At 47.8% G+C, this 24,270-nt stretch overlaps 2 protein-coding genes and 1 non-coding gene across 5 annotated transcripts; 1 reads left to right on the top strand and 2 right to left on the bottom strand.

Annotated features, from left to right (window-relative positions):
• Nucleotides 1-418: 418 nt before the first annotated feature.
• On the bottom strand, nt 419-4,583 carry LOC137443162 (cytoglobin-1-like). Its single transcript, XM_068142609.1, has 3 exons — nt 4,399-4,583; nt 2,887-3,118; nt 419-1,510 (listed from the first exon to the last, which is right to left on the bottom strand). Exons 1-3 carry the CDS (start codon nt 4,491-4,493, stop codon nt 1,382-1,384), a joined length of 456 nt encoding a protein of 151 aa, XP_067998710.1. The 5' UTR covers nt 4,494-4,583; the 3' UTR covers nt 419-1,381.
• A 2,651-nt stretch (nt 4,584-7,234) lies between these two features.
• On the bottom strand, nt 7,235-7,383 carry LOC137443298 (U12 minor spliceosomal RNA). Its single transcript, XR_010987854.1, has one exon. It is a non-coding gene; the product is annotated as a U12 minor spliceosomal RNA (small nuclear RNA).
• A 332-nt stretch (nt 7,384-7,715) lies between these two features.
• Nucleotides 7,716-23,525, top strand: POLDIP3 (DNA polymerase delta interacting protein 3). Of its 3 annotated transcripts, none has more exons than XM_068142599.1 (9): nt 7,716-7,820; nt 12,408-12,795; nt 15,075-15,149; nt 16,955-17,050; nt 18,785-18,967; nt 19,893-19,970; nt 20,528-20,657; nt 22,618-22,684; nt 23,029-23,525. In XM_068142599.1, exons 1-9 carry the CDS (start codon nt 7,762-7,764, stop codon nt 23,201-23,203), a joined length of 1,251 nt encoding a protein of 416 aa, XP_067998700.1. In that variant the 5' UTR covers nt 7,716-7,761; the 3' UTR covers nt 23,204-23,525. The 3 variants fall into 3 exon arrangements, with proteins under 3 accessions (XP_067998700.1, XP_067998699.1, XP_067998701.1); XM_068142598.1 differs by having other exon boundaries at nt 15,072-15,149; XM_068142600.1 differs by lacking the exon at nt 15,075-15,149.
• Nucleotides 23,526-24,270: the final 745 nt, after the last annotated feature.

Here is a 24,270-nt window from a genome sequence, read left to right as displayed (position 1 = left end):
TCTTTCCTTGCAGTACTCACCAGTGCTGTGCAGCGCACTGCCCTTCTTCCCCCAAGCTGACTAAAATGCCACATCCAAGAAGCCTGCCCCACCCTCCTCCCCCTCCAGCAAGAGTTCATCTTCTGGACTTTGGGATTTCAGCAGTTTTGCCAAGCAAATGGGATGGGTGAGGAAAACTACACCCTGAACAAAGAAGCATTCTGCATTTTTAGCTATTTGTGACATTGTTGTCTTGTGGTCAAGTGAAATGCTTCCCATTACCCAAGGAGCCTGATTGCTGCAGCATGCTGGGCACCTTGGCATGAGCTCAAGCTCATTTCTGTAAGCCCCCCAGCACCACCAGTAACCTTGCACTGTAACCAGCTACCACTGCTGTGCCTACTGAGTGCCTTCTGCCTGCTACAAATGAGAGGACACCACTGCTCTCTCTGTTTATTGGGTTACACTGAAGCAAGAGGCCCTGTGATTACCTGCAATTGTTAGCTGATTATTTCACCATCTCTAAGGAATGCAAGGAAAAGCAATTAAATGTTTGGGGACCTGGTTACTGCTCAAGGGAGGCTCAGGCCATGGACAGGAGAGGATGAGGGCAGCCCTGCAGAAATCCAGTCAGCAAGGCAGCAGCCTCCCTCAGCTGGATGCATTCTGAGTGGCACAGGAGCTAATAAGCTCAGCACTGGTGCCCTCTCCTGGGTATGTGGTCAGAGCAATTCCCTGGGAGCAGCACTGTGAAATCCATGCACTGAAGATGTTCCTCCCTGCCCAGAGGGACCCAGTGGTGGCCACACTCCTTGTCACCCCTGGTGCTGAAAGCTGCTCCGAGAAACCTCTGCCAGGGTAAGGGAATTCCAGGGGCTCGTGCAGGCCAGGGTGTCCCCTGTGTCTTTCTCAGACATTAGTCTCCTATACACCACTCCCCCCAGGGTTTTAGTTCAAATACAAAACAACAGCCATTCCTGGAGATGCTTCCAAATAGTCTCCTACTCATCATTCATGAGGATGGAGAGGTGGTTGCTGAGCTTAAGAGCTGCTGGTGTCTCTCTGGGCCGGTGCTGCTGGAAGGAGCAAGTCTTTCAGGAACATCAAGCTGAAAGTCACCATATTGCAATGTAGTCTTCAAGGACGGTGACCAGAGGGACCCATCTGGAGCACCAAAGCTGCAGAGCACATCAGGATTTGTTGGCTGGCTTTGACATACCTGTGAGTTTTATTTAGCTGAAGAAACTCAGTTTGCTAAGGCAATTATTACCATCAGTATCTACACTGTGTTAGGGGGGTTCTGTTTTTTTTTACTTCTTCATTCTTCCAACTGTGGCTGGAGGCCCCAAAGCAGCAAATCAGTGCTGGTGAGATGTTTGAAGAGCCTGGAGGCTGCAGACCTTCACCAACCCTCTTCTTTGTAGACATTGTTCAGGTGAGTGCAGATTTCATTGGTTACTTTCTCAAAGGAAGATTTGCAGTCTGCACCAAATTTCTCCTCCATCAGTTGCAAGATAATGTCACAGATAATCTAAACAAGAAGGGAAGAAACTGCCAGCGTGAACTTTTCCCTGCATTAGAGGCATAAGAACAGATACTGTCAGCTGGAGTTCTTGGAGGGTGGAAAGGGGCAGAAGAGCAACCCAGCAGCATATAGCATGCAGAGCTTGGAACAGGTCCTGGACAATCAGATGGGTTATAAAATTCACAACATGACAGTTACTGATGCTGGGGATTTAATTGCCCTTTACCTAGTTCATGTGGACTTCACCTGTCACAGATGGCTGTACAGGACCATCTTGTACACTCCTCATCTACTGCAATGCTTCTCCTGGCATCAGGCTGCCCCAAATGTTTAGAGGCCATGAGGAGCCCCATGTTGGACACCTTATGGAATATATAGCTTGGGGGATAAGTTTATTGCTGCCCCTGCCCAAGGGAAATAGTGGAGTCACTATCCCTGGAGTGTTCAAAAAGCACATAGATGTGGCACCTCAGGATATGGTTTAGTGGTCATGGTAGCTGGGTTACAGTTGGGCACCATGATCTTAAAGGTCTTTCCCAACCTTAATGATGGCATGATCCTATTCCTAATCTTGCCTGCTCGTTAGCTATCCAGCACTCTGAGCAAGGGGGATTTGTTTGCCTTTGCTAGGTAGGTGGCATGCTTTGAAATGGCAGCTCCTATTCTGTGTAGCATTTATCAGTTTGCAGGCCTCTTCACCCTGAAGAAGTCTTCTTGTGATCTCTGCAGGCAGAAATCTTCATGTTTTCTCCCACTGACTGACAATTTGGCCCACTGCTTTGGAAAGCACCTTCATGATGCCTGAGGGACTTTTGCCTCCCCTTGCATTTTGTGCTGTGTAAGGCAGACAAGAGTTACAAATGCATTCTGCTGGTGGACTTAGGTGGACTTGGACAAGTCATTTGATTCTGCACTTACTATGTGGGGTTTGTTTAATGGTGGCAATGTTGTTCCCATTGTTGTTGAGTAACAGCTGATTGATTTGTCCTAGAAAAGATCAGCTGCTGTTACTGGATTAAAATAGACATCAAGGGCTGAAGTCCAGTGTTGAGCTGCTTTTCTGTGTCTTGTTATTAGCTGACAAGCTTGGGAATCCTGTTGCACTGAGAAAACTCACTACAACTCCTGGGTAGCTCTGCAGCTCCCATCTAAGCAGACCTGCCTGCATCCCATCTGCTGCACCACTTTCTTCCCAACAGATGCCAGGTCTCATTCCTGCTACTTTCCACCATCAACCACCTTATGTTCCACCATCTCCACCTTCTCAAGCATATATTTATTTATGTATGCTGAAACCTGTTTTCCTCAGTTCTACTCAGTTCCAAGGAGAAGACTTCTTCCCATCACAGTTACCCCCTCCGGGAAGAGGGTTGCTGACTCACCCTAAAGTTTTTGGGGTCAATCTTCAGCTGAGTCGCGTGTTTCTTGCCAAGTGGATTCAATATCCCCAGAAAAGCCTCAGAGTTGTCCAGGTGTTGCACCATGTCATTGATGGCAGTGAAAACCTTCTTGCCATGGCCCCTGACCTGATCCGACTGCTTCATTTCTTCAGCAGAGTCCATGCCTTTGAAGTGTGTGAAGTAGGACTTGGTGTCTGGGTGCTCAGTAAACATCCTGTTGAGAAATGAGAGCTGTTCTAGTTTGTGGACTGATTGGTACAGATATGGCTTCATATTCCAGGCCTTGTCCTAGGCCTTTATTGCCCTTCTTTCCTTCTTTTTTTAGAGCAGACTCCTCTTTCCTCTCCATTATTTCTTGCTTGAATCTCCTTTGCCCTGCCCATCAGAGCACAGCCCCTGTGCCCGCACCAGCCTGTCCCCTCCTTCACCCCTTCCCACCAGGGCACTTCCCTTTGCTCACTCCACCTTAAAGCCTACCTATCCTGAATGTGTTCTGCTGCTTCTAAAGTAAACATCTCCCCAGTGTTGACTCAGTGTTAGATGGAGGTAAAATCCACAAAGAAGTGGGAGTGTGTTCACATGGGGTTAGTGTGACAGTGCAATATTCCCAAAGACCTTTTGGACAGCAGACATGTCCTCTGTGCTCTGGGTGGGTGTTCTCATGAAGAAACCCTGGGTTTGTTCATTAACCTTTTCCTAGAGTCCATTGCATAGCTTTCTTACTGCCTGTGGTGGAGTGTTGGCTGAGTAGTGAGTACTGCTCATTTCATTTATTCAAGGGCAACACAATCCAGTGCCACTCATAAAGAAATTGCCTTTTACAAAGCATCAGTTACAGTCACCTTGGTCAAGCTCCTGAAAGAGCAGTTTGCTCCACTGGGTGAAGCAGTTAGTCACATGAAACAGCAATAGCAAAAGCCAGACTGCATTTCATGGTCACAGAGCAGTTGGACTTGAAGGGACTTCTGGTCCAAACCTCCAGATCAAGCTCAGGACCATGTCTAGACATTAATATCTCCAGTAATGGAGTTTCTGCAACCTCTCTGGGCAACCTGTGAGGGTACTCAGCCACCCTTCACAGTGAAAAAAATACCTCCTGCTGTCCAGAGGGAACTTCCTGTCTTCCAGTTTGTGCTGATCACCTATGGTCCTGTCACTGAGCACACCGAGAAGATCCCAGCTCTGTGTTCTTTGCGCCCTTCCTTCCTTCCTTCCTACCTTCTCTCCTTCACCTTACACATATGGAGTGACAAAATTGTTGTCATCTATTCTTCCTTTCCCACCCCCTTCCCCCTTTTCTTTTACTTCTCTTTGTGTGGATCTCTCCTGTTTTTCATTTCCTTCCTAAGGTGCAAGAAACCACAGGAAATCAAAGCGCTCCCAGCAAGGCCTGCATGAAAAACACCAAGTCACGCTCTGAGACGATAACTCTGTCCTTCTGGCTACTCCTCCTCCAACCCTCTGGGGCAGCAGCAGGATGGACTCTTGCCTTACCTGACCAGCACAGCTGTCCCATTTTCCTCAGCATCCACAAATACCTTCTCCCAGGCCCCACGGGCACTTTGCACCTCTGCTTCAGAGAATGACATGGAGGAGATGTTGACAACAAAGGACACAGCAGGAGAGAGAAGAACAAGGAAGTTCTTTTGGGGCAGATCTGCCTCAGTTCACTCCTCAGGGCTCTCTAAATACTGCTCCAGGGATTTAAGAGATCTTGAATGGACTCTTTGTCTCCATTCCCCTTGGTCACATTTCTGCAGGCTTTAGGGCTGCCTAATCACTTCTAATCAGGAAAGAAACCAACCACGTGAGGAGGGAGGACTAGCACTCTCACCATGGCATCAGATGCCAGAGCAAAGATCTCACTGTCTGAGGAGAGAAAGGTGAAAAGGGAGTTTTCAGGGAGGAAAAGATCAGCTCTCCTGCCCTTTCACCCCTGCCAAGTTCAGTGCTTGTCTTCTTTTTCCCCAAAGGTGATCCTTGCCCAAGCACTAATTTTCCTGATTTGCTCCCTGGTTTGGTGCCCTGCTGTGCCCTCTTCCCAACATCTCTTGGTCCTTCAGTCCAAAGAACCTGTTTCCAGCTCCAGCAGTTCTCTCTACTTCAGCTTTCATACCACAGTCACTGCTTTCCCCACAGCCCTCTGGCTTAGCAGGGCCTCATCCCTGCTCCCAGGCTTAGTATCAGGCAGGTGGAAGGCATCACCAGCTCAAAATGTGACAGCATTGCAGAACCTGTGATGGCAGCATGGGCACAGCATCCCTGGCTGCAATGCTCTGGAAAGCCAACTCATTTTCACTCAGAAGGTAAATGATGCAGGACAGTCAGGCCAGGAACTCAGGCACTGCAGTTCGGATCTCCATCCTATGCCAAAGCCCTGCTCACTTAGGAGGGAGAAAGAGACAAGAGGCCAGAGAAGGGCAAGTGTGGACCTGAGACAACACCTATGGGCCCATTATTGTCACAGTCTCTTGGATCCAGAGGCCAAAAAAATCTCAGATTATCCATGTGGCGCCTGGGCTTAAACTCTGGAAGGAATGTTCTGGTTAAGTCCAGGGCATGCACACAAAATAAGGCTAAGGGGCTTGAGGAGCTGCTGCTGGATGCTGAGCACAGACAAAACCTTGTATTGTTTGGGATGGTTGAGGGAAGGAACAGTTGCAAGGGCAAATGTGTGACACAGCAAGCAAAACCAGCCTGCTAACCCGGGGCACAAGGAAAGTGGTGGCTCCAGCCTCAGACAGATTGGTCTTGATGGGGTTGTGTGTCACACCCGGCAAGGGGTGCCTGAAACGCCTTCACTGAACTACTCCCCCTTCCCTCTCTCACCCTTTTCACCTCAGCATACAAAGGGTGGTCTGACAGACACCTGCACAGACTTCTGCTTTCTCATTCCAAAATGCTCAGAAAAGCATCCCAGATTCCAGGAGAGCCCCGAGGGGATACACTGTGCTGCTGGGACCGCTGCCTTTTCAGAGGCAAACACTGACCGGGGAAGCTCTGCTCGGCCGAGCCCACCACTAGCACAGGGAAGGAGCAAGGACAGCACCACAGGTGTTGGCAGCTCCCAGGCCCTAGGAGCCAAATGTGCCCAGGAGGAGCTTGGTGGGGAAGCACAAAGTATTTCACTGAGAGCAGAGCACTCATCAGGTGCTTGTCATGAGTGGCCTGGGAGAGAGCTCCTGAAAAAAGAATGTCAGACATCCTGGGGCAAAAAATACCTGGTTTGAGTTGTGACATTTCAATCCAATTAGTTTACTGACAAGCAATAAACCAGCCAACACTTAGACACCTGTTTTCCACCCTGCCTTTGTCACCCAGCTCTGTGCTACATGATACCTCCAGGCCCTTTGATGAGCCCACAGGGCACTGCAGGAGCTGGGGACGGGTATGTGGAGATCCCTTTGCTCTTGCTGCTCCTCGTGTGCTACTCAGCTGCTTCAGTGCAGCCTCTTCCCCAGGTCATTGTTGCAGTTGTGAAGGTATTTTTCTACTTCTCACAGCGCCCTACCAGCACTAGCAGGCTGGGACACAGGCTCCTCAAAGGGAAGTTCCCTCCCACATGACCTCACGCTTCCTCTCTGTGGGTCGTTCATGGGGCATGCCGAGGGCCAGCAGGTCCACAGTGATGCGGTGGATGCTGCTGTGCATGCTGCGCTGCCTAGGGGTCACTGCAGCTCAGAGCATCGTGGCAGGGAGACAGCAGGAAGAGGACGGCTAGGGGGGAGGTAAGAACCTCATAAAGTGATCCTCCTGGCAGCTGCCAGGGGAGGGGCAGAGCTGTAGGCAGAAGCCAAACTGCATTTTGGTGACGTGTCTTCCAAGAACGGGAACAAACTCTGGCGCTGCAGGGCGCTGGGGGTATGCTCCGCTGCCAAGGGCGTTCTGAGGGAGGCCCAGCAGCACTTCGGGTGGTCGCGAAATGCAGTCACTGTCCTGCGGGTATGCCACAGCCAGTGGAATCGGGGCAGGACAGGAGGTGACGGTGGAAAGCTCTCCTCTGCTCAAGGCTTGTGCAAGATGGCTTTTCCCTTACACCGAAGGGTGATCTCCTGACTGATTCTAAACGGCGTAATTCCGCCCACAACAGCACACGCACACAAAAGAGGGAATCACTTCCTGCAGACACATGAGACATGAGGGCGGTTTTGGTGATGCGTTCCCAAGCTTCGTGAAGACCAGCCCAGGCAGACGGCGTGGTACGAAACAGCGAGCCCAAGCCACGCGGGGCGCAGACACTGGCACTATCCTAAGTCCCTCGGACGGGACTGCCGCGCCCATGCCCACAGACCCCACTTTCACTGCTCTTACAACTCACAGGGCACGGGGTCGGGCAAATCGCAGCTCCCGGGCATCCCGCGAAGTAAGCGGGCCACCCTGGGGCGACCTGTACCCGCGCAAAAATTCATCTCACATTGGCAGTGAGGACCCGGGCGTCACCCCGGGTCGTTATTTTCCTTACTCATAAGTTTAAGGCATAACGTCTATTGCCCCGCCCCGTAGGCAGAACCATAAGCGTTAGCGCTGTAGGTCAGGGCGAGCAGCTCTTTCCGCCACCCCATGACGCATAAGTAAATTCTCTTTGCTCTGACAATTCTGCCCGCCATCCTTTCCCTTCTGCACCGTGTAGCCTCTGCGCCGGGCCGAAATTTGTGTGGCCGTAGAGGGATTCTATGTAAATGACAGTCCCGAGCGCCGCTGGGGGTTGTGGGATGACCTCCCCATCCCACCCTGCGCCGCTCGCTCGGGCGGAGCCGGAGCCTGTCTTACTTCTGGAGGCGGGGCGGGCAGCGGAAGCGGTGTGATGTCAGGTCCGGGTCTCGCTCGCTGCGTCTTACTGCTGGGTGCCGCGACAAGATGGCGGATCTGTCTCTGGACGAGCTCATACGGAAGCGCGGTGTGACGGTGAAAGGGAGGTAAGCGGCTGGAAATGCAACACCCTGGGCACGGGGGACTTCATATTTTTTGTCTGTTCTTTTCCTTTCGGTCGCTCCACTCCGGACCCTGCGGGCCACAGCCTGCCTCAGCGCGGCCCGGCCCTATTCCCCGCTTTGGCCTTCCTATTGGCTTAGGCCTTGGCCTGTGGGGCTGTGCCTTGGTGCAGATTGGCGGGGGTGGCCGTCGCTCAGGGACGGGCTGGGGGTTCTGTTCCCCCCGCTTCACCCTCCTGTGCCTGGCGCTGTCCCGTGGGCTCTGGCGCCCACAGGGCAGGCACAGGCAGTGCCCCTGCCCGTCCCGTCTTGGGCCTTTCTTGTTTCTCCCGAGATTCCTGTCACAGTGCATCATTAGTGCCTCCGACCTGCGCTTTCCGCGCTGCCTGCTGCTTCTCCCCGCCGGTTAACCGACGCAGTGCTGCCCCCCGGCCCGGCGTGGGCAGGGGCTCGGCGCTGCCCCTCGGCCCGGCGTGGGCAGGGGCTCGGCGCTGCCCCTCGGCCCGGCGTGGGCAGGGGCTCGGCGCTGCCCCTCGGCCTGCCATCAGCAGGGGCTCGGCGCTGCCCCCGGGCCCGCTCGCTGTCCGTGGTGCCCCGTGCCTGCGGCAGGAGCCGCTGTGGGCTGCAGCATTAAGTCAGGCAGTGCCCTAGGGTGGGTGCCCGGTCCCCCCGCAGCGGTGCACGGTGCATTGTGGGAGAGCCGTGGGAGGTGTAGTGTGTGTGCTACAGGGAGCCCTAACCAGCAGAGCTGATCGGGGTCCGCGCAGTCGAGGCCGCGGTGGCTTCATCACAAATGCTGCCTGGCCCTTGGCAATGTGGTTTCTGTATCGCAGTTAATGATGCTCTGACAGGCTGTTTGCAGTGCTCGTTGTGGGTGTGCAGCGTGCAGATCAGATTCTTTGTGTGGCAGATGTCTCCAGTGTAGGCTTGACCAGGTAGTGAAGCTGGTGCTAGTTCTTAGCTGGCCTCTCCTTCGGGAGCTTTTCATCTTGTCTTTTACCATCGTCTCCCGATGCTTCTGAAGGGCTTGTTTATGAATTTCTCCCCATCTGCATTAGCAAAATGTGCTTCTTTTGTTGCTGTATTGGTGGCTTTTCTTAAACTTCATGGTCATTGGGAAATCCTGGGGGTTTACACCTGTCTTCACTTAGGTCTAGAGTGGTGTTTTGAAGGTTATCTGCTAACGTGTACTAGCAAAGCATTCAAACAGGTTTAAATCCTAGTCTAGACAAGGCCTTGGCTTCATGCTTTCCTTCATGTTATCCTGTGTATTTGGAACAGTCTTATGCTGATTAATATGCCAAGCACCTCCTTTCTCCTTTTTCAAATCCCTCCTTAACTCATTTCTTCCAGGAATTCTTGCTTTTATTTGCTGAACAATAATCCCCCTGCAGCTCTGCAAGAGTTTTTGTGCCCTGTGTTTCTCTTCTTTGGCACGTTGAACTCCATAAGGCTGAATGAGCTGAAATAATTGTACCCACAGTGTTCAGTAGTCTAGCTGAAATAACACAAAAATCTTCTCCTGCAATATGTACTGATCCACAAAATACTCCAGCCAGAACTTGGGAGTTGTGGAAAGTCAATAAGATGTTTGAGATTGCCTTTCATTTCAGTTGTGGCGCAAGATGGCTAAACAGCCAATGCTGTTACAGGGTAAGGATTTAGAGAGAATAGAATAGACCAGGTTGGAAGAGACCTTCAAGATCATTGTGTCCAACCCATCAACCAATCCAACCCACCCAAACAACTAACCCGTGGCACCAAGCACCCCATCAAGTCTCCTCCTGAACACCTCCAGTGATGGTGACTTCACCACCTTCCCAGGCAGCCCATTCCAATGGGCAATCACTCTCTCTGTATAGAACTTCTTCCTAACATCCAACCTAAACCGCCCCTGGCGCAGCCTGAGACTGTGTCCTCTTGTTCTGGTGCTGCTTGCCTGGGAGAAGAGACCAATCTCTGCCTGTCTACAACCTCCCTTCAGGTAGTTGTAGAGAGTGATAAGGTCACCCCTGAGTCTCCTCCTCTCCAGGCTAAGCAACCCCAGCTCCCTCAGTCTCTCCTCATAGGGCTTGTGTTCCAAACCCCTCACCAACTTTGTTGCCCTTCTCTGGACTCGTTCCAGCAAGTCAACCTCCTTCCTAAACTGAGGGGCCCAGAACTGGACACAGTACTCGAGGTGTGGCCTAACCAGTGCAGTGTACAGGGGCAGAATGATAATCACAAGTCTTCAGGGAAGATGCTTCCTACCCAGTTTCATTAGTTCATGTCAGTAACAGCATTAATTCTGTCTTAAGTGCTGATACATGTATTTGTAGTTTCACTTTGGCCTCTTAGGGTCATGAATAAGATCCATTCATCAAGCCCTTCTGCAGCACTCTGTACCTGAGTGCTTGCAAGGGAAGTCTTGTTGTGTTGGTTTGCTTTGTGGATGCTGTTAGTCTTCTGTTTTACTCTGGATATATTTCATTTAGTAGTGCTCTTTCTTCTGGGTTTTGTGCTTTGTCTGTGGGAGAGAGCAGTCTTACAATGCTTAGGTAGCAAAGTGGGACCCCAGTCCTAGCTCTCCAGTTGTCTATACACAAGAATGAAAGAAACAGAAGTGGAGACTCAGTCTTCAGTCTTTTTCTTTTGGGGGGGCTTTCTTTTTCCTTCCTTCTGCAGCTCTGTCCACTGAACATACATGACTTAATAATGTTAAGATTGTGGAGTTAGATCAGGAATTTCTGATACAAAGCTGTATGAAAATAATTCAAAGTGCACCATCATTTGATTCTGTGATGTTAGCCTTTTGAGATTGCAACAAGTTCTAGGGATCGACTGTCAGACTTTCTAACACTGGACAATGCATTCCAGAGAGGAGATGAACATTGTAGCCATCTGTAGCTTACTTGGAATGGTTTTTTCAGTACCTGGACTAAAATTTCTCACACCACTTTGTCTTTTAAACAACAACAACAACAAAACCCCCCACAAACTGAAACCAGCAAGCCCTAAAGAAACAAAACAACAAAACACCCAGTGGGGGAAAATAGAACCTGAAAAACTACTTAAAGGAGGAACTTTCTTGTTGGGGAAGCTGTTTCCTTTTAAGGGATGTGTTGAAAAAGTGCATCAGAGCTGTAACAATCTGACCTGTAACAATCGTGTTTTGCTACATTGTGGGCTGCTTCTCAGTTGCACAGTACAAAGGCTGTGCTTTATGTGGGCAGTTAACCTTTCTGTGCACAGGGTTGTAATGATGTGCTCACAAGTGCAGGCCATGGAGCGTACTGGTTCTGTTAGTAAGTTAAAGAAGAGGTGGTGATGTTGAAAGGTAATTCAGCTTATAAACTAATCAGCATTGAAACTGGTGGCTTTGAACTGGGATTGGTATTGATACCTCTTAAAATCCAAGCCTCTGCACTCACAAATCACAGTGTCACCAAGGATGGAAGAGACCTCAAAGATCATCAAGTCCAACCTGTCACCACAGACCTCATGACTAGACCATGGCACCAAGTGCCACATCCAGTCCCCTCTTGAATACCTCCAGGGACGGTGACTCCACCACCTCCCTGGGCAGCACATTCCAATGGCTAACAACTCTCCCTCTGAAGAACTTTTTCCTCACCTCAAGCCTAAGCTTCCCCTGGTGCAGCTTGAGGCTGTGTCCTCTTGTTCTGGTGCTGGTTGGCTGAGAGAAGAGACCAACTCCCTCCTGGCTACACCACCTTTCAGGTAGTTGTAGACAGCAGTGAGATCTCCCCTGAGCCTCCTCCAGGCTAAACAATCCCAGCTCCCTCAGCCTCTCCTCACAGGGCTGTGCTCAAGGCCTCTCCCCAGACTTGTTGCCCTTCTCTGGACACGTTCAAGTGTCTCAATGTCCTTCTTAAACTGAGGGGCCCAGAACTGGACACAGGACTCAAGGTGTGGCCTAACCAGTGCTGAGTACAGGGGCAGAATGACTTCCCTGCTCCTGCAGGCCACACTATTCGTGATACAGGCCAGGATGCCATTGGCCTTCTTGGCCACCTGGGCACACTGCTGGCTTGTGTTTAGGCGGCTGTCAATCAGCACCCCCAGGTCCCTTTCTGTTTGGCAGCTCTCTGGCCCCAGCCTGTAGTTCTTTAAGTCTTGGGTAGTTCCCTGTTTACTTTGCATTTGGACAAATTGCTGTGTTGCAAAAGATGCTTTAGAGGACCTGCTCAATCCTAAAGCTAGGTGGTCTGTTCCTCTTTGTCTCCAGCGGTTTCCTCTGTGCACCTGAGCTGTCAATGAATTTCTTTTAGCATGTGCTTAGCACACCTGAAGTCAGACCCTGTACTTAAGTCTGTGAATGTGAGCTTAAGAGTGGATTTTGGAAATCAGTTCCTTAGCTCTCTATGTAGAAAGCAAAATCCACCATAAACCAGCTTAGAGGCTCGACTGTTGGAGCTGGAAGTCTAACCTGAGTAGATTTCTGTGCACTAATAATGACCTTTTGTTTGGAGCAACACAAATACTTTGTTGATATTGTCTCACATTTTACAATGTCTGAAACTCTCTCTCTCTCTCTCTCTTGTTTTTGCTTTGCTTTGTTGTTTTCCCCAGGCTTAACACAAGGCCAGTGTTTGGAGGTGTAAGGTCTCGCATTGGGATACAGCAAAATCTCCTGAACAGATCCTCACCGGCTGTCAGCTTCCAGCGGACGTTTGATGCCCGCCAGAAGATAGGACTCACTGATGCCAGGCACAAACTGGGGGTTAAAGATGCCCGTGAGAAACTGGTGCAGAAGGATGCTCGGTTCAAAATCAAGGGGAAGGTGCAGGATGCTCGAGAGATGTTAAACTCCCGTAAGCAGCAAAGTGTTGCTGCTGAAAAGGTGCCCAAAGTGGTGGATGCCAGAGAGAAGATCAGCTTAAAAAGGAGCACTCCAGCTGCTATCAGCCCAACTATGGGGACAGTAAATCCAGCCATGAAAATCACCAAAACTATCCAAGTAGGTCAAGCAAACCACCTCTGAGCTCCTCAGTTATTCTGCAGCAGTCCAGGAGAAGTGTTAATACCTGACTATGTTCACAGGTTTACTGTAGAAGCCATGGTGCTACAGTTCACTCCTGCTGTAGTGTAGGCTTTGGAGCCTTTTGGCTGTTCTTGCAGCTGCTTGGGGCTTTCATTTACATTTTCACATGGGGTTTGGGCCAAACAAATACTAAAGCAGTGCTCCTGTCAGCGTTAAAGTTGTCTCAAATGGTCAAGTAGCTGCTTTTCAACCTAAATATGAAGAAAATACGTGTGTGTGTTTTGTCATACCACCTGCCTTCGCAACCCGACGTGGTAGATGGACCTGTTTAGATAACTGGTTTATCCCAGCGGTGGGATCAAGGCTTAGATTTGTAGGTTTACATATGAGGAGATCTACAATTCAATGAGCCCTTCTACAATTTCTGTGTTTCTCCTTGTCTGGTTTTCAGGAAAGCCCTGGCTCCCAGGGGGTTGCCTGATTGCATGATGCACTCCTGCTGAAGCTCAAGGTTTATTTCGCTTGCGGTGCGATCAGTTGGTCACCCTGACCCGCTGATTGACAGCGCTCTAATTTCACTTTGCTGTGTGCATGGTAACTTGGCCCTTTGTAAACTTCTCTGAGAAACAGCTACTATTGAACTGCCTGTGTGTCAGGTACAGTGAGTAGGGTCAGAAGTTTGCAGACAGTCAAGATTGTTGTTTGTGGAGCGGTTTTGTTCCTCACCTCTACAAGCGCATAACTGCGGTTCCTAGCATACATCTGTCATGTCTTTCTTTCTTCCACAGATCAGTGGTGTGCTTACACGTACCCAGAACACCTCCTGTTTGCAGATGAGGCTGCTTTCTGTTCACTTGTGGGTTTTGCTCAAGACTAGCAAATATTTTTGCAAATTAGCTTTGGAAGTTTCTCATTACTTGGCAGCTTTACTGCCAGGCCAACCTGAGAAAGAGAAAGGACTCTTGTGGCTGTAAGAAGGGCTAATCACAGAGCAATAGTGTGGTGTGTTCAGTAGACTTTAATTAGTAGGCTAATTAGTACTCATGCTGTCCTTCTAAGCCAAATCACCACCAGCAGCCATTTGAACACTTTCTGCAAAGTTTCTAGGAGTTGAAATAGCTTCCAGAGCCTTGATACAGTAGCAATTTGCTCTGACCTGATTTTTACTCTTTTTTTTCTGAGTACAATTTGATTTGACCTGCAGGACTCTCTTAGGCAACACAGTGCAACCAAAAAATATCATAGAATATAATGGCAACCTTGGACTGTAGACTAAACAATGCACATGAGTAATCCCTTCCCAAGTGTTGAGAGCAGAATCAGACTGAAGTACCTTGATCTGAGATGCAGCAGACACTTCTGACGTCCTGTGCTGTGGCCTTGTTTCTCATAAGGAAAGGGGGGGGGGGAGAAGTCTTTGAAACCCAATGAATTTTCAAAGCCTTGCTGATGTTTCCATAGGACAGGTATCTATGTTTCTGAACTGATCAGCAAATAGAAATGTGAGGGTGCTGTGGTATAAGTTAGAGTCTGTATACAAGACGCAAGTCTGAATATTTTACTGCCTGTCTGGAGCATTGTTTTCTGTAAGGGACAGCTTCCAGCTTTTTTAAAGACCAAAAAGGGCATTTTTGAGTGAGTTGCAGCTTGATTTTGGTTGTCCATTAGTACAGCATTCCCTGGCCACTTCTGTTGTGGTTTCCCTGTTTCATGGGCTAACAGGCTGCAGAAGGGTCAGCTTCACTCTCCCGTGCATCATTTTATTCCACTACAGCTTATTGCAGCTTTAGTGTGAAGGGACAGTATGTACTTCTTTGAAATGCAGCTGAATCAAACTCTGCTGTGTCTTAGCTTTTGGAGTTTGATGGAAATAGATTGGTTCCCTGCACTGTGGGTAAAGCTTCCTGATTTTCCCTGTGGTTTTGTATTGGCAGAAATGTAGATCTAGTCGGTGCTGACAGGCCTGGAGTCGAGTACCCTTCCCACTGATCTTGGACTAACACTCAAATAATTGGAATCAGTTTCTCTGCTTGGCCTTAGGCTTTCATTTCTTTAAGTGATTATTTCATATTGACCATATTACAGGAAACAGATGTCACCTCATGGCATACTATGGTAGTATGTCTCAAGAGCAGGAGAGCTGAGTGTCATTTCAGTGGTCTCGGGGTATTAACTAACAGCTGTGGTGTTCTGACATGGTGATTTGGTGGACTGTAGCATTTAATGCTTTGGCTTTTTCTCTCTGACTGTAGCAGAAGGCTCCAGTTCCTGGACATTCAAATCCAGCAGGAATGAGGATCAATGTGGTGAACAACCATACACACAAACAGGTGTGTGCCTGCACTGTGCTGTTTGTTACTTTTGGAGGGGAAGGAAGGTGTCCATAAACATTTGCAGGTGCAAGGAAAAGTTTAAGTAGGGAAGAGGAATGTTTGGAACTTCTGCAGTACCTTGGCTCCCTATTCTTTCATGGTTAAGTTACTTTCATGTATTTGAGGTTTTCATTTAGTCTAATTGACCTTGATTCCTTGTGTGTTACATGAATGCAAAGTAGGTATTCCCAGGTTTCCTCTGTATGTGCTAATGGTTTTTCTTTTTTCCTAGAGACTGTGACCCCTTAGCTCTGATGTCTTTTTGTAAATTCTCAGTGACATCACATCAGATCAAGTTGTTGGTTGTTTTTATTCACCATCCTGCCAGCCTTTGCAGAGAATGGATATGATTGTACATGGTCAAATGTTCTACAGTGAGGTGGGAGAGGTATAACCATTCTGTGGAGTCCCAGCTGTGGGTCTCTGCTGGAAACCTGATAGTGAATGATATTAACTGGTGTTCTGATGTACTTTCAAAGTTGCCATAATCTTTGTCAGTCAGACTTTGAGAAGACACTGGAATTTGTGCTCTCTCTGCCATCAATTTTAAAGGCCTTAGTCACAACCCCTGGCCCTTCAGCCACTTTACCACCTTGTGTGCTTTCAGAGAGGATTACACATTTTTGTTACTTTATTGTGTGTGTGTACATAAATACTGGAAAAGTGACAGTCACAACCTTATGTCATGGGTTTTTTGGCCTTCACTATGGTAACTAGCTATTGGTGTATGCTACACCTCTATACCAACCTGCTACCCTCACCTATCCTAGATGCTGTCACTTAAGGAGATCTCTTCATTGGTTTGACCTCATTACTGTTAGCTTTGAATCCATGTAATCTGCCTCAAATTCAAGGCCAGCTGATGGCTTGTGCTTTCCCCAGTTCTTTTATTTTCTGCACAACTCTTCTTTGTTCTGCCATCCTTTATGGTATTTCTTTTCCTTCATAACTTTTCTGCCCCTGGAACAATCTTCCTGTTTGTAAACAAGAACCTTGCTGACTATGAAAACCCACTTATTTTGCAAGCTCTCATTGCTGATCCTCAGTTTTCTCTTTACCTTTCTACTGAATTAATGGGAAGCTGTTCAAAATGTGATGACTTGTGTTCTGGGCAGTGCCATCTGTGTGTAGACCTTTTCTTAACATTACTTGGCCTATGAAACAATATTTATATAGGGGTTCTCATTATTTTAAGGCAAGGCTATGAGCATAAAGTTGAACTGGGAAATGAATTATTCATTCAGCAAACCTCCTGGTGCAGTGGTCTTTAGTGCCAGACAGCTATGTGCTGTGCTGAGGGAAGGAGGCTATTCCAGAGGAATGTTTAGTTCAGATGTATTTGGCAAGCATCTGCTTAATTGAGGGGGGGGCAATAATAAAAAATGCATATGCACAGTCTGCAACTTTAAAGGTAGCTGTGTGCTAAAATGTAAGGCACTGAGGCTTCATGCCATTGAAGTGGTTCTATTAGTCCTGGCAAGGTCTAGGCATTAGTGAAATCTGTGTCTCGTTTCAGTACACCTAGGAAAACAGCTGTGCTGTGGCATTTCTGGAGAATTAGTTGGGTAGTTTCTGCACTCATGTTTTGAAATGGACTTGTCTGCCTTCAACTCTGTGCCCCCAAGCTGCAGTGACAGGAGTAAAGTCCAGTGCAGATGCCTTCATTGCCTGAAGGAGGCTGAAGACTGGCGAAAGCTACTTATTTTGGAAGTGATGTCTGGCTTAAATCTACCTGCTTGTAAACTTCCCTTGCTTCTCTTCAGGGCCTGTATGACATGGAAGATGATGATGAAAGTGTCTCTCCCCTTGCTAGCAAACAGATGAAAATCACCACCACAAACAGTTTCCTGCACAACACAGTAAGTTGTTACCTGAACAGTTCCTACCACACCATGCTCACAAGCCTTGCGTTCTTTTGAAGTGTGGAAACTATGCTTTCCCCAGAGATGTTTGCTCTTCGCCCTCAAAGTGCTTCGAAGTGCTTTTGGCACAGAGTCCTCTTTGGCTAACTCTGGGTTTATAGGCCTTTTGCAGCCAGAATTCTCCCTCCTTGCTGGCTGCATGTCAGCTCTTGACTCTCTTCTTGTTTGGGAAGTGCTTTCAGCCTAGCTTATTGTTTGAGCAAGTGAGCAAGGGAAGCTTTCTGCGGCTTCCAGAGACAGGACATCAAAGCGCAGAATCCACTACTGTTCCAAGACTTACTTGGCAGCTTGTTGGGGAGTGCTGGTGCTCTGAAGGAGATGGAATTCAATGCTGACACGTGAGGTGCTGCTCTTAGGATGGGATGACCCTCTGCAACTGAAGCTGAGAACTTTCAAGCTAGGAAGTGGCTACCTGTAGAAAAGAGCCTGGGGGTCCTGCTGAGAGATGCATCAAGAATGAGCTAGCAGTGCATCTTTCCAGCATTGAAGGCCAACTGCAGATTGCATGTTTGCAAGATCATGGCCAGCAAATCAAGGAGGATAATTACTCCCATCTGTTTGGCTTGTTGAAAATGCACCTGGAGCTCTCTGCTTATTCTGGGGCTCTGTGATCCAAGACAGACACTGACAGACTGGAACCGGTACAACAGTGTGGTGGGAGGGCTACAGAGGGTGAGAAGTGAAGAGTGTGGTGAGATCTGCCTAATACATGGTCATAGAAAAGGCAAAGCCCAGGTGCTTGTCATCCCCAAAAACTCTGTTGCAGCACAAAAAAAGTAGAATAAAAAATTCTAGTGTGAAACTAGGGGAGAAGTTGTGCAATTCTCTGGGTACTGATCAGCATCTGGCACAGGGACCTGGAGAGATTGTGAAATTGCCTTGCTCAGATACTCAGAGTTTAACTGGGTAAGGCCCCAGTCCAACCTAATGTCATTGACGTTAGCCCTATTTCAGACATGGGGATTGGATGTAGGTTTGCCCTAAATTGTTCTGAGAAAGCAAATGTGTGTGGTTTTACCATCATGCAGGCAGTAAGGCAGTGATTAGCTCGTGGGATTTTTCTCATCTAAATATTCAAAGTGGAGCTTCTGGCCATCTGTGATCCTTTAAAAGCAGTCTTGTGATTTTGGTGCGGGGTGTTTTGGGCTTTTTTTCCCCAGGAGTAAATGTACTATCAGCATTCACAGCAGCTACCAATCACAATGTTCAGTCTGGCTTTAGAGTAGCTCCAAGTGGAAAGGTTACACTTGGTGTCTGTGTGTGCCCCAGCTTGATGCTTTTGAAGAACTCTTGCTGTCTGTTCTAGGGCAGCTCAGTCTTAGTATTAATGAAGAATGTTTGTGAATGCTTTGTGCAGTACTTGAAAATCTTTTGATAACAGAAGCTGTTTGAATTTGGATCATGCTGGTAAAGGTCACTTAAGAAGAATATGACACTAAGAAGTGCTGGTTAGTGAGAGAAATGATCTTTTTGTCCTTATGCCATAAACTTCAGTGGATTTTTGCCTCAAAGCTGGAAGTCTCCAGCACTGTAGCAGCTTTAATGCTGGGAAGGACAGTCAGTTGCACATACTAGCACGTGCTAGTAACACTTCTGCTGTTGGAGCCTGAAAAAAGAGGCATGACTTTTGTAGCCTGCATCTCTGAGACACCTCGTTCTCTCTTCCCATAGACTGGGCTGAGTGGCAATAAGTTCTCTCTGTCCAAGACTGTTCCCTTGACTAAAGTGGTTCAGAACGATACATACACAGCTCCGCCTGCCCCTCCTTCTCCTATGCGGACCAAGGCTCTGACGAACATGTCCCGCACCCTAGTGACGAAGGAGGAGCCACCAAAGGAGCCAGCACCTGTCGAGGTGAGCTCAGGGGAATGGGAGATGCTTTACAGAAGTCTCTGTTACTTGCTGTGCATTGATCACTCGAGCAGCTCCTCTCCATCTGCCTTCTAACGTTATTTCTGGGACTCCAAGTTTATTCTGATACCTCCTACCCGTGTCCCAAGAATTTGAAACCTGTCTGAACATCCAGTTCTTAGCTTCAGAGTGGGAATTCTCAGTGCATCTTGCTTCTCTCAGATTTTCTCTAGCATGCAAATATGTGGTCTGTAGAGGCATTCACGATACAGGGACGTGGTTTAGATGTTCCTTGGTGTCTTCCATGTCCCTGGAAATAGTGTTATAACACTGCTAGACATGGTGTCTTCTGTCTGCTCCTCTTAGCAAGGAGAAAAACAGGAGTCTTACAAATACAGCTTCTAGCTGTACACACAAGGCCTCTCAGGCAGTATGTGGGCAACCTGCCTGGAACTGCTTTGCAAACCCCTTAATGCTGGGTACCCACAAGGTGTTGCCAGCCACATTGAGTTCAGCAGGTTCTTGATTTCAGCAGGTTCTTGAGGGGCTGGAGGGTTTGGGGCATTTGCTGGCTGGTGTAGAGTGCAGCAGTGACGTGTGCTTAAAAGGTGTGGGTGTGGCTGCAGAGTACTGTGTGTGTATGTGGCTTTAAGTTAGTGTCATAGTTGGGAATGACAGAGAAAAGTTACTTCAGAGAGAAATCAGTGTGGAAGAGGAGCTCCTTTTGGCAGTCAGAAGAGCTGGGCTTTTGTAAGCACTGCTATTTCCCATTGCTAGCTCTCTCTCTCTCTCTCTCTCTCCTTTGTGCTTGTACGTGACTTTCCCCAGACGTGCCTTTAGTGACTTATTTTGATGCTTTCTCAGCAGTGCTATTTGCCTGCTGCATTTCTGACCTTTTTTAATGTGATGCATTTATTTGTGTTGGCAGCTGGCATTCAGTCCTTTGGAAGGCACAAAGATGACTGTAAACAATCTGCATCCTCGAGTCACAGAAGAAGATATTGTTGTGAGTGTTGCTTACTGCTGAACTGTGCACTTCCTTCCATTATTCTACCACTTCTGATAAATCACTTGATCTGTGGTGGATGCAGTGAAGGAGGGGCATGAGGTGGATTTGCTTGCCTTGCAAAAACTTTGAGGGCTCCTGATTGATTTGGGTTTTGTTGACTTTTTATATTATGCTGAAAAAGATGGGACAAAATCCCATACCTGGGGTGAGCTGTGATACCTGACCTAGCTTAGAGTTCATGCCAAATGATGCTTGGTCCTTGAACTTAGGCCTCATTCAAATTATCTAGGCACTTCCATTCTCAGCCTGTTCTTCATGTGTGACAAATACTCTAGAGCACTGCCCTTGAGCTTTTCTGCTCATGCAGTGTATTGCTAATGTCAAGCACTCATACCATAGCAAACACAGTAAGGCAAATGTCAGGGCTTTGCCAGATGTTTACTAAGCAGGGTGGGGTGGTGAAAGTAGGAAACTAAGCCTTTCTCACTTCATGTCTTTGGTTGATGTGGTACCTTTAGACGTGAGCATGGTCATGACTAACCCTCTGCCTTCAGGAATTATTCTGTGTGTGTGGCGCTCTGAAGCGAGCCCGGCTGGTGCATCCTGGAGTGGCTGAGGTGGTGTTTGTGAAGAAAGAAGATGCTATCACAGCATATAAGAAATACAACAACAGGTGTTTAGATGGTAAGTGTGAGGCCAGAGTTGCATTAGTCCATCAATGATAACTTTTCTGCATCAGCAGTTTAAAGGCATCCTGGATGCTCATATGGTACCGAGAGAGACAGGAAATGCTGAAACATCAGTTGGGAGCCATGTGAATTGAGGTGGAGCTGGTTACATATGAGCATATGTGCAGAGTTTAAATGAGATTAAAAAACAAAGAAAGCCAAACAACAAACAAAAGCAAACCACACCACACCCCAAACAACAACAACAAAACACAAGCCACCACATTTATTTAGAAAGGGAATGCTGAAAGCTAGCGACAGGGTCGTGGCGAGTTGTCTCCTCTAGCTTCCAGGTGAGTTGTTTCTAATGCAGTGCTAAAAGCCAGGTGGTCCTTAGTAAAGCTTTACCTTCTTACAGAAGAGCTGTTTGTAAAACTAGTATTTGCAAAAGACTCAAGGTGTCCAGTTCTGGGCTCCTCAGTTTAGGAAGGATGTTGACTTGCTGGAGCATGTCCAGAGAAGGGCAACAAAGTTGGTGAGGGGTTTGGAACACAAGCCCTATGAGGAGAGACTGAGGGAGCTGGGGCTGCTTAGCCTGGAGAAGAGGAGACTCAGGGGTGACCTTATTGCTGTCTACAACTACCTGAAGGGGGGTTGTAGACAGGCAGAGGTTGGTCTCTTCTCCCAGACAACCAGCACCAGAACAAGAGGACACAGTCTCAGGCTGCGCCAGGGGAGGTTTAGGCTGGAGGTTAGGAGGAAGTTTTACACAGAGAGAGTGATTGCCCATTGGAATGGGCTTCCTGGGGAGGTGGTGGAGTCGCTGGAGCTGTTCAGGAGGAGACTTGACAGGGTGCTTGGTTGCATGGTTTAGTTGGTTGGGTGGTGTTGGATGATAGGTTGGACACGATGATCTTGAAGGTCTCTTCCAACCTGGTCTGGTCTATTCTATTCTATTCTCAAAAGGTGTAGTCAGAGACATTTTGAATTGGACTTGTAAAGCAAATGCTATCAGCTTCTCTGTAAACTGTGACCAATGCAATTTCTAAGCTAGAGCCACCTGCAGTGTGGAGAGTGAAATTAGCTGTTAATGTTGGGCTGGAAATAGAGGCTTTTTCTTGCTCTAGAGAAGTGACATGTTAACAATGTCAGATGAGGAGCAGACAGGTGAGAATGGGAGATTCTCTTGTGCTTACATGTGACTTGTTAACTAGTGTGATTCTTCATATTGTACTGAGTGTTTCAGTGCCTCTTCTCTTGCTGTGAGTTTGTAGCAAAAGATGTCTTAGCTGTTTCTTCTAGTGCTTCCACAGCGTGTGTGTGACCGTTTGAGGCTGTGCCTTTAAGAAAGGGACAGTGCTGGGACACTGGCTGAATGTTTTGAAAACATTCAGATACTCCAAACCAATTTCATTGGTAGACTGGTAGAATGCAGCTTCAAGTTTTAGTTCAGTTTGAGTCTCTCTCTGTTCCAGTCTGTTCTGCCTTTCCAGCCTGTCTGCTTCTGAGCAACTAGCCAGGGTTGGCCTTGAATAAGAACTACTCCCTGCATGTGCTTTGAGGCCTAACAAAATTTCATCCTTATTAATTACCTTTTCTCTAACCCTTTTTGGGAAAAAAGGGAGGTAGGGGGAGAGAGAGGGGTACAGGGGGGGAACCCTTGTCTGGACAGAGGAGGGAATTTTGTTCTGTATTACTTTCTTTGGTGTATATTTCTGTATATATTGTAAATACTGTTATATATTGTGTATATACCACCTGCGATTCATCTGGCTTGTAAAGATAGCTTTTACCCTTTGCTCCTCCGACTGAGTTAGCTGTGCTTGCTTTCTTTGTGGGGGAGGGAGAGCTGGGCCTTCTCTCACCACCACAATGTGAAATTCTGCTGTTTGTACTGATGCTTGGTATTTCTGGGGTCTTGCTTTACCATAGTTCTGACAGAAGGACTTTTTCATTGTTGATTGTTTCGTGTTTAGGTCAACCAATGAAATGCAATCTTCATATGAATGGGAATGTCATCACCTCAGACCAGCCTATATTGCTGTAAGTGTCCTTTGGGTGAGGGGAGGGACCAAACATGTACATAGGTTCTGTGTTGAGGAGAGTTTGAGAGAAGGGGAAGAAAATGGTTAGCAAATTGTTGTGCAATGAATACTTTCCTCCTTCACCTCTCAGTTGAGCTGAGTGCTGTGTAGCTGAACTCCATAGTGCTGACAGCCCTGAGGGTCAGGTTGAGTTTGAGATGAAGTTTTCCCTGAGGAAAGCATATTTGAAACTTTTCTCTCTGGCATTGGGAAAGGGGCAACAATGAAAACAGTACATGCAGACCTAATGTTAAATTGTATTATACAGCAAGAGGTTAAATGGTGCGTTTTCTGATCCTCCAGCCGGCTGAGCGATACTCCTTCGGTGAAGAAGGAAGGGGAGCCACGCCGGTCAAGTGCAAGCGCCTCCTCAAATCCCCCAGCTGAAGTGGACCCTGACACTATCTTGAAGGCACTCTTCAAATCCTCAGGGGTCTCTGCCTCTGTGCAGCCCACAGAATTCAAAATTAAGCTCTGAGAAGGGGGAGCAAGCACTGGACTGCAGATCTCGTTGAAGCTAGGGAATGAGCGGTGCAGGAGTGCAGATGTCCTTTGCACTTGCCTGCCTTGAAATTGTTTGTTTTCTATGATCGCTACCTTACTGTACAGTAGTGTTTCCTCTTGTGTGTGTACTTTCTGTTTTCATAGTTGGAGTTTTCTTCCATGATTATTTTTTTTTTTCTCCTCAGAAAGAATAACTTCCTCCTCCTGCCAGTAATGTATTACCAAGCATATACCATGTAATTCCCTCCTTTACTCCAGAGCCACTAGTGGCCATTAAAAATGCACAGAGACTTTGAGGGAAGGAGTTGGTGATCTCCTTCTGGGTTTTTTTTTGTTGTTTTTTTTCTTTGTCTGACAGTTAACTAAAAGTTGCACCCCCATGTTTGTCAACAGGCAAGAGTACCACCTTGTTGCTGAAATTACAGCACTGGCTACGAAGTCAGGTGTGGCTCCATACAGGAAGCACCAGTTTGCATCTCGGACTTGTATGTATTTGGTGGCATACTGTTTTCCTATGGCTCTTAGATGTTTTTCTGCTCAGCAGCTGTGACGTTTGAGAAGAACTCTGAAAATCTGAGCTTCCTGCTGTGTGTACCAGCCAACGGAGGCATCAGGCAGAAAGGACACAAGTGCATCAGCCATTGTGCTGTGGGGGGATGCTTCAGCTCTGGTAATGCAAGGAGGTGAGAGGGTGAAAAAAAGCACTGGCGTTTGTACAATGAATATATCAGCCCTGTAGAGTCAGGCTCAGTTGCTCTCTTCTTTCTGGACTGAAAAATAAGAACTAGTCTTGTGTTCAGAGCTGAGGGGAAGCCAAGTGTTTCACTCATTAGACTGTATTGCATCTTCCTGCTGATGCAGGGGTGTTATTTCTTTTTCTTACCTGGTCTCCTATGAAAAGGAAGGAGCTGGGGTCTTTTTCAGATACCCATATGTAAAAAGCAGTCTTGTGCCTGAGAGCTCTGCTCTATGAGGGGTATCATTTGGGCAGTGTTTGTTCGCTGTGTGGGCCTGCTGCTCACATGCACAGCTTTGGAGGAT

This window comes from Melanerpes formicivorus, unplaced genomic scaffold, assembly GCF_026170545.1.
Source record: "Melanerpes formicivorus ecotype bairdi unplaced genomic scaffold, bMelFor1.0.p_v2 SCAF_8, whole genome shotgun sequence".
In the NCBI taxonomy this organism is placed as follows: domain Eukaryota; kingdom Metazoa; phylum Chordata; class Aves; order Piciformes; family Picidae; genus Melanerpes; species Melanerpes formicivorus.
This window is presented reverse-complemented; position numbering and strand designations above follow the sequence as displayed.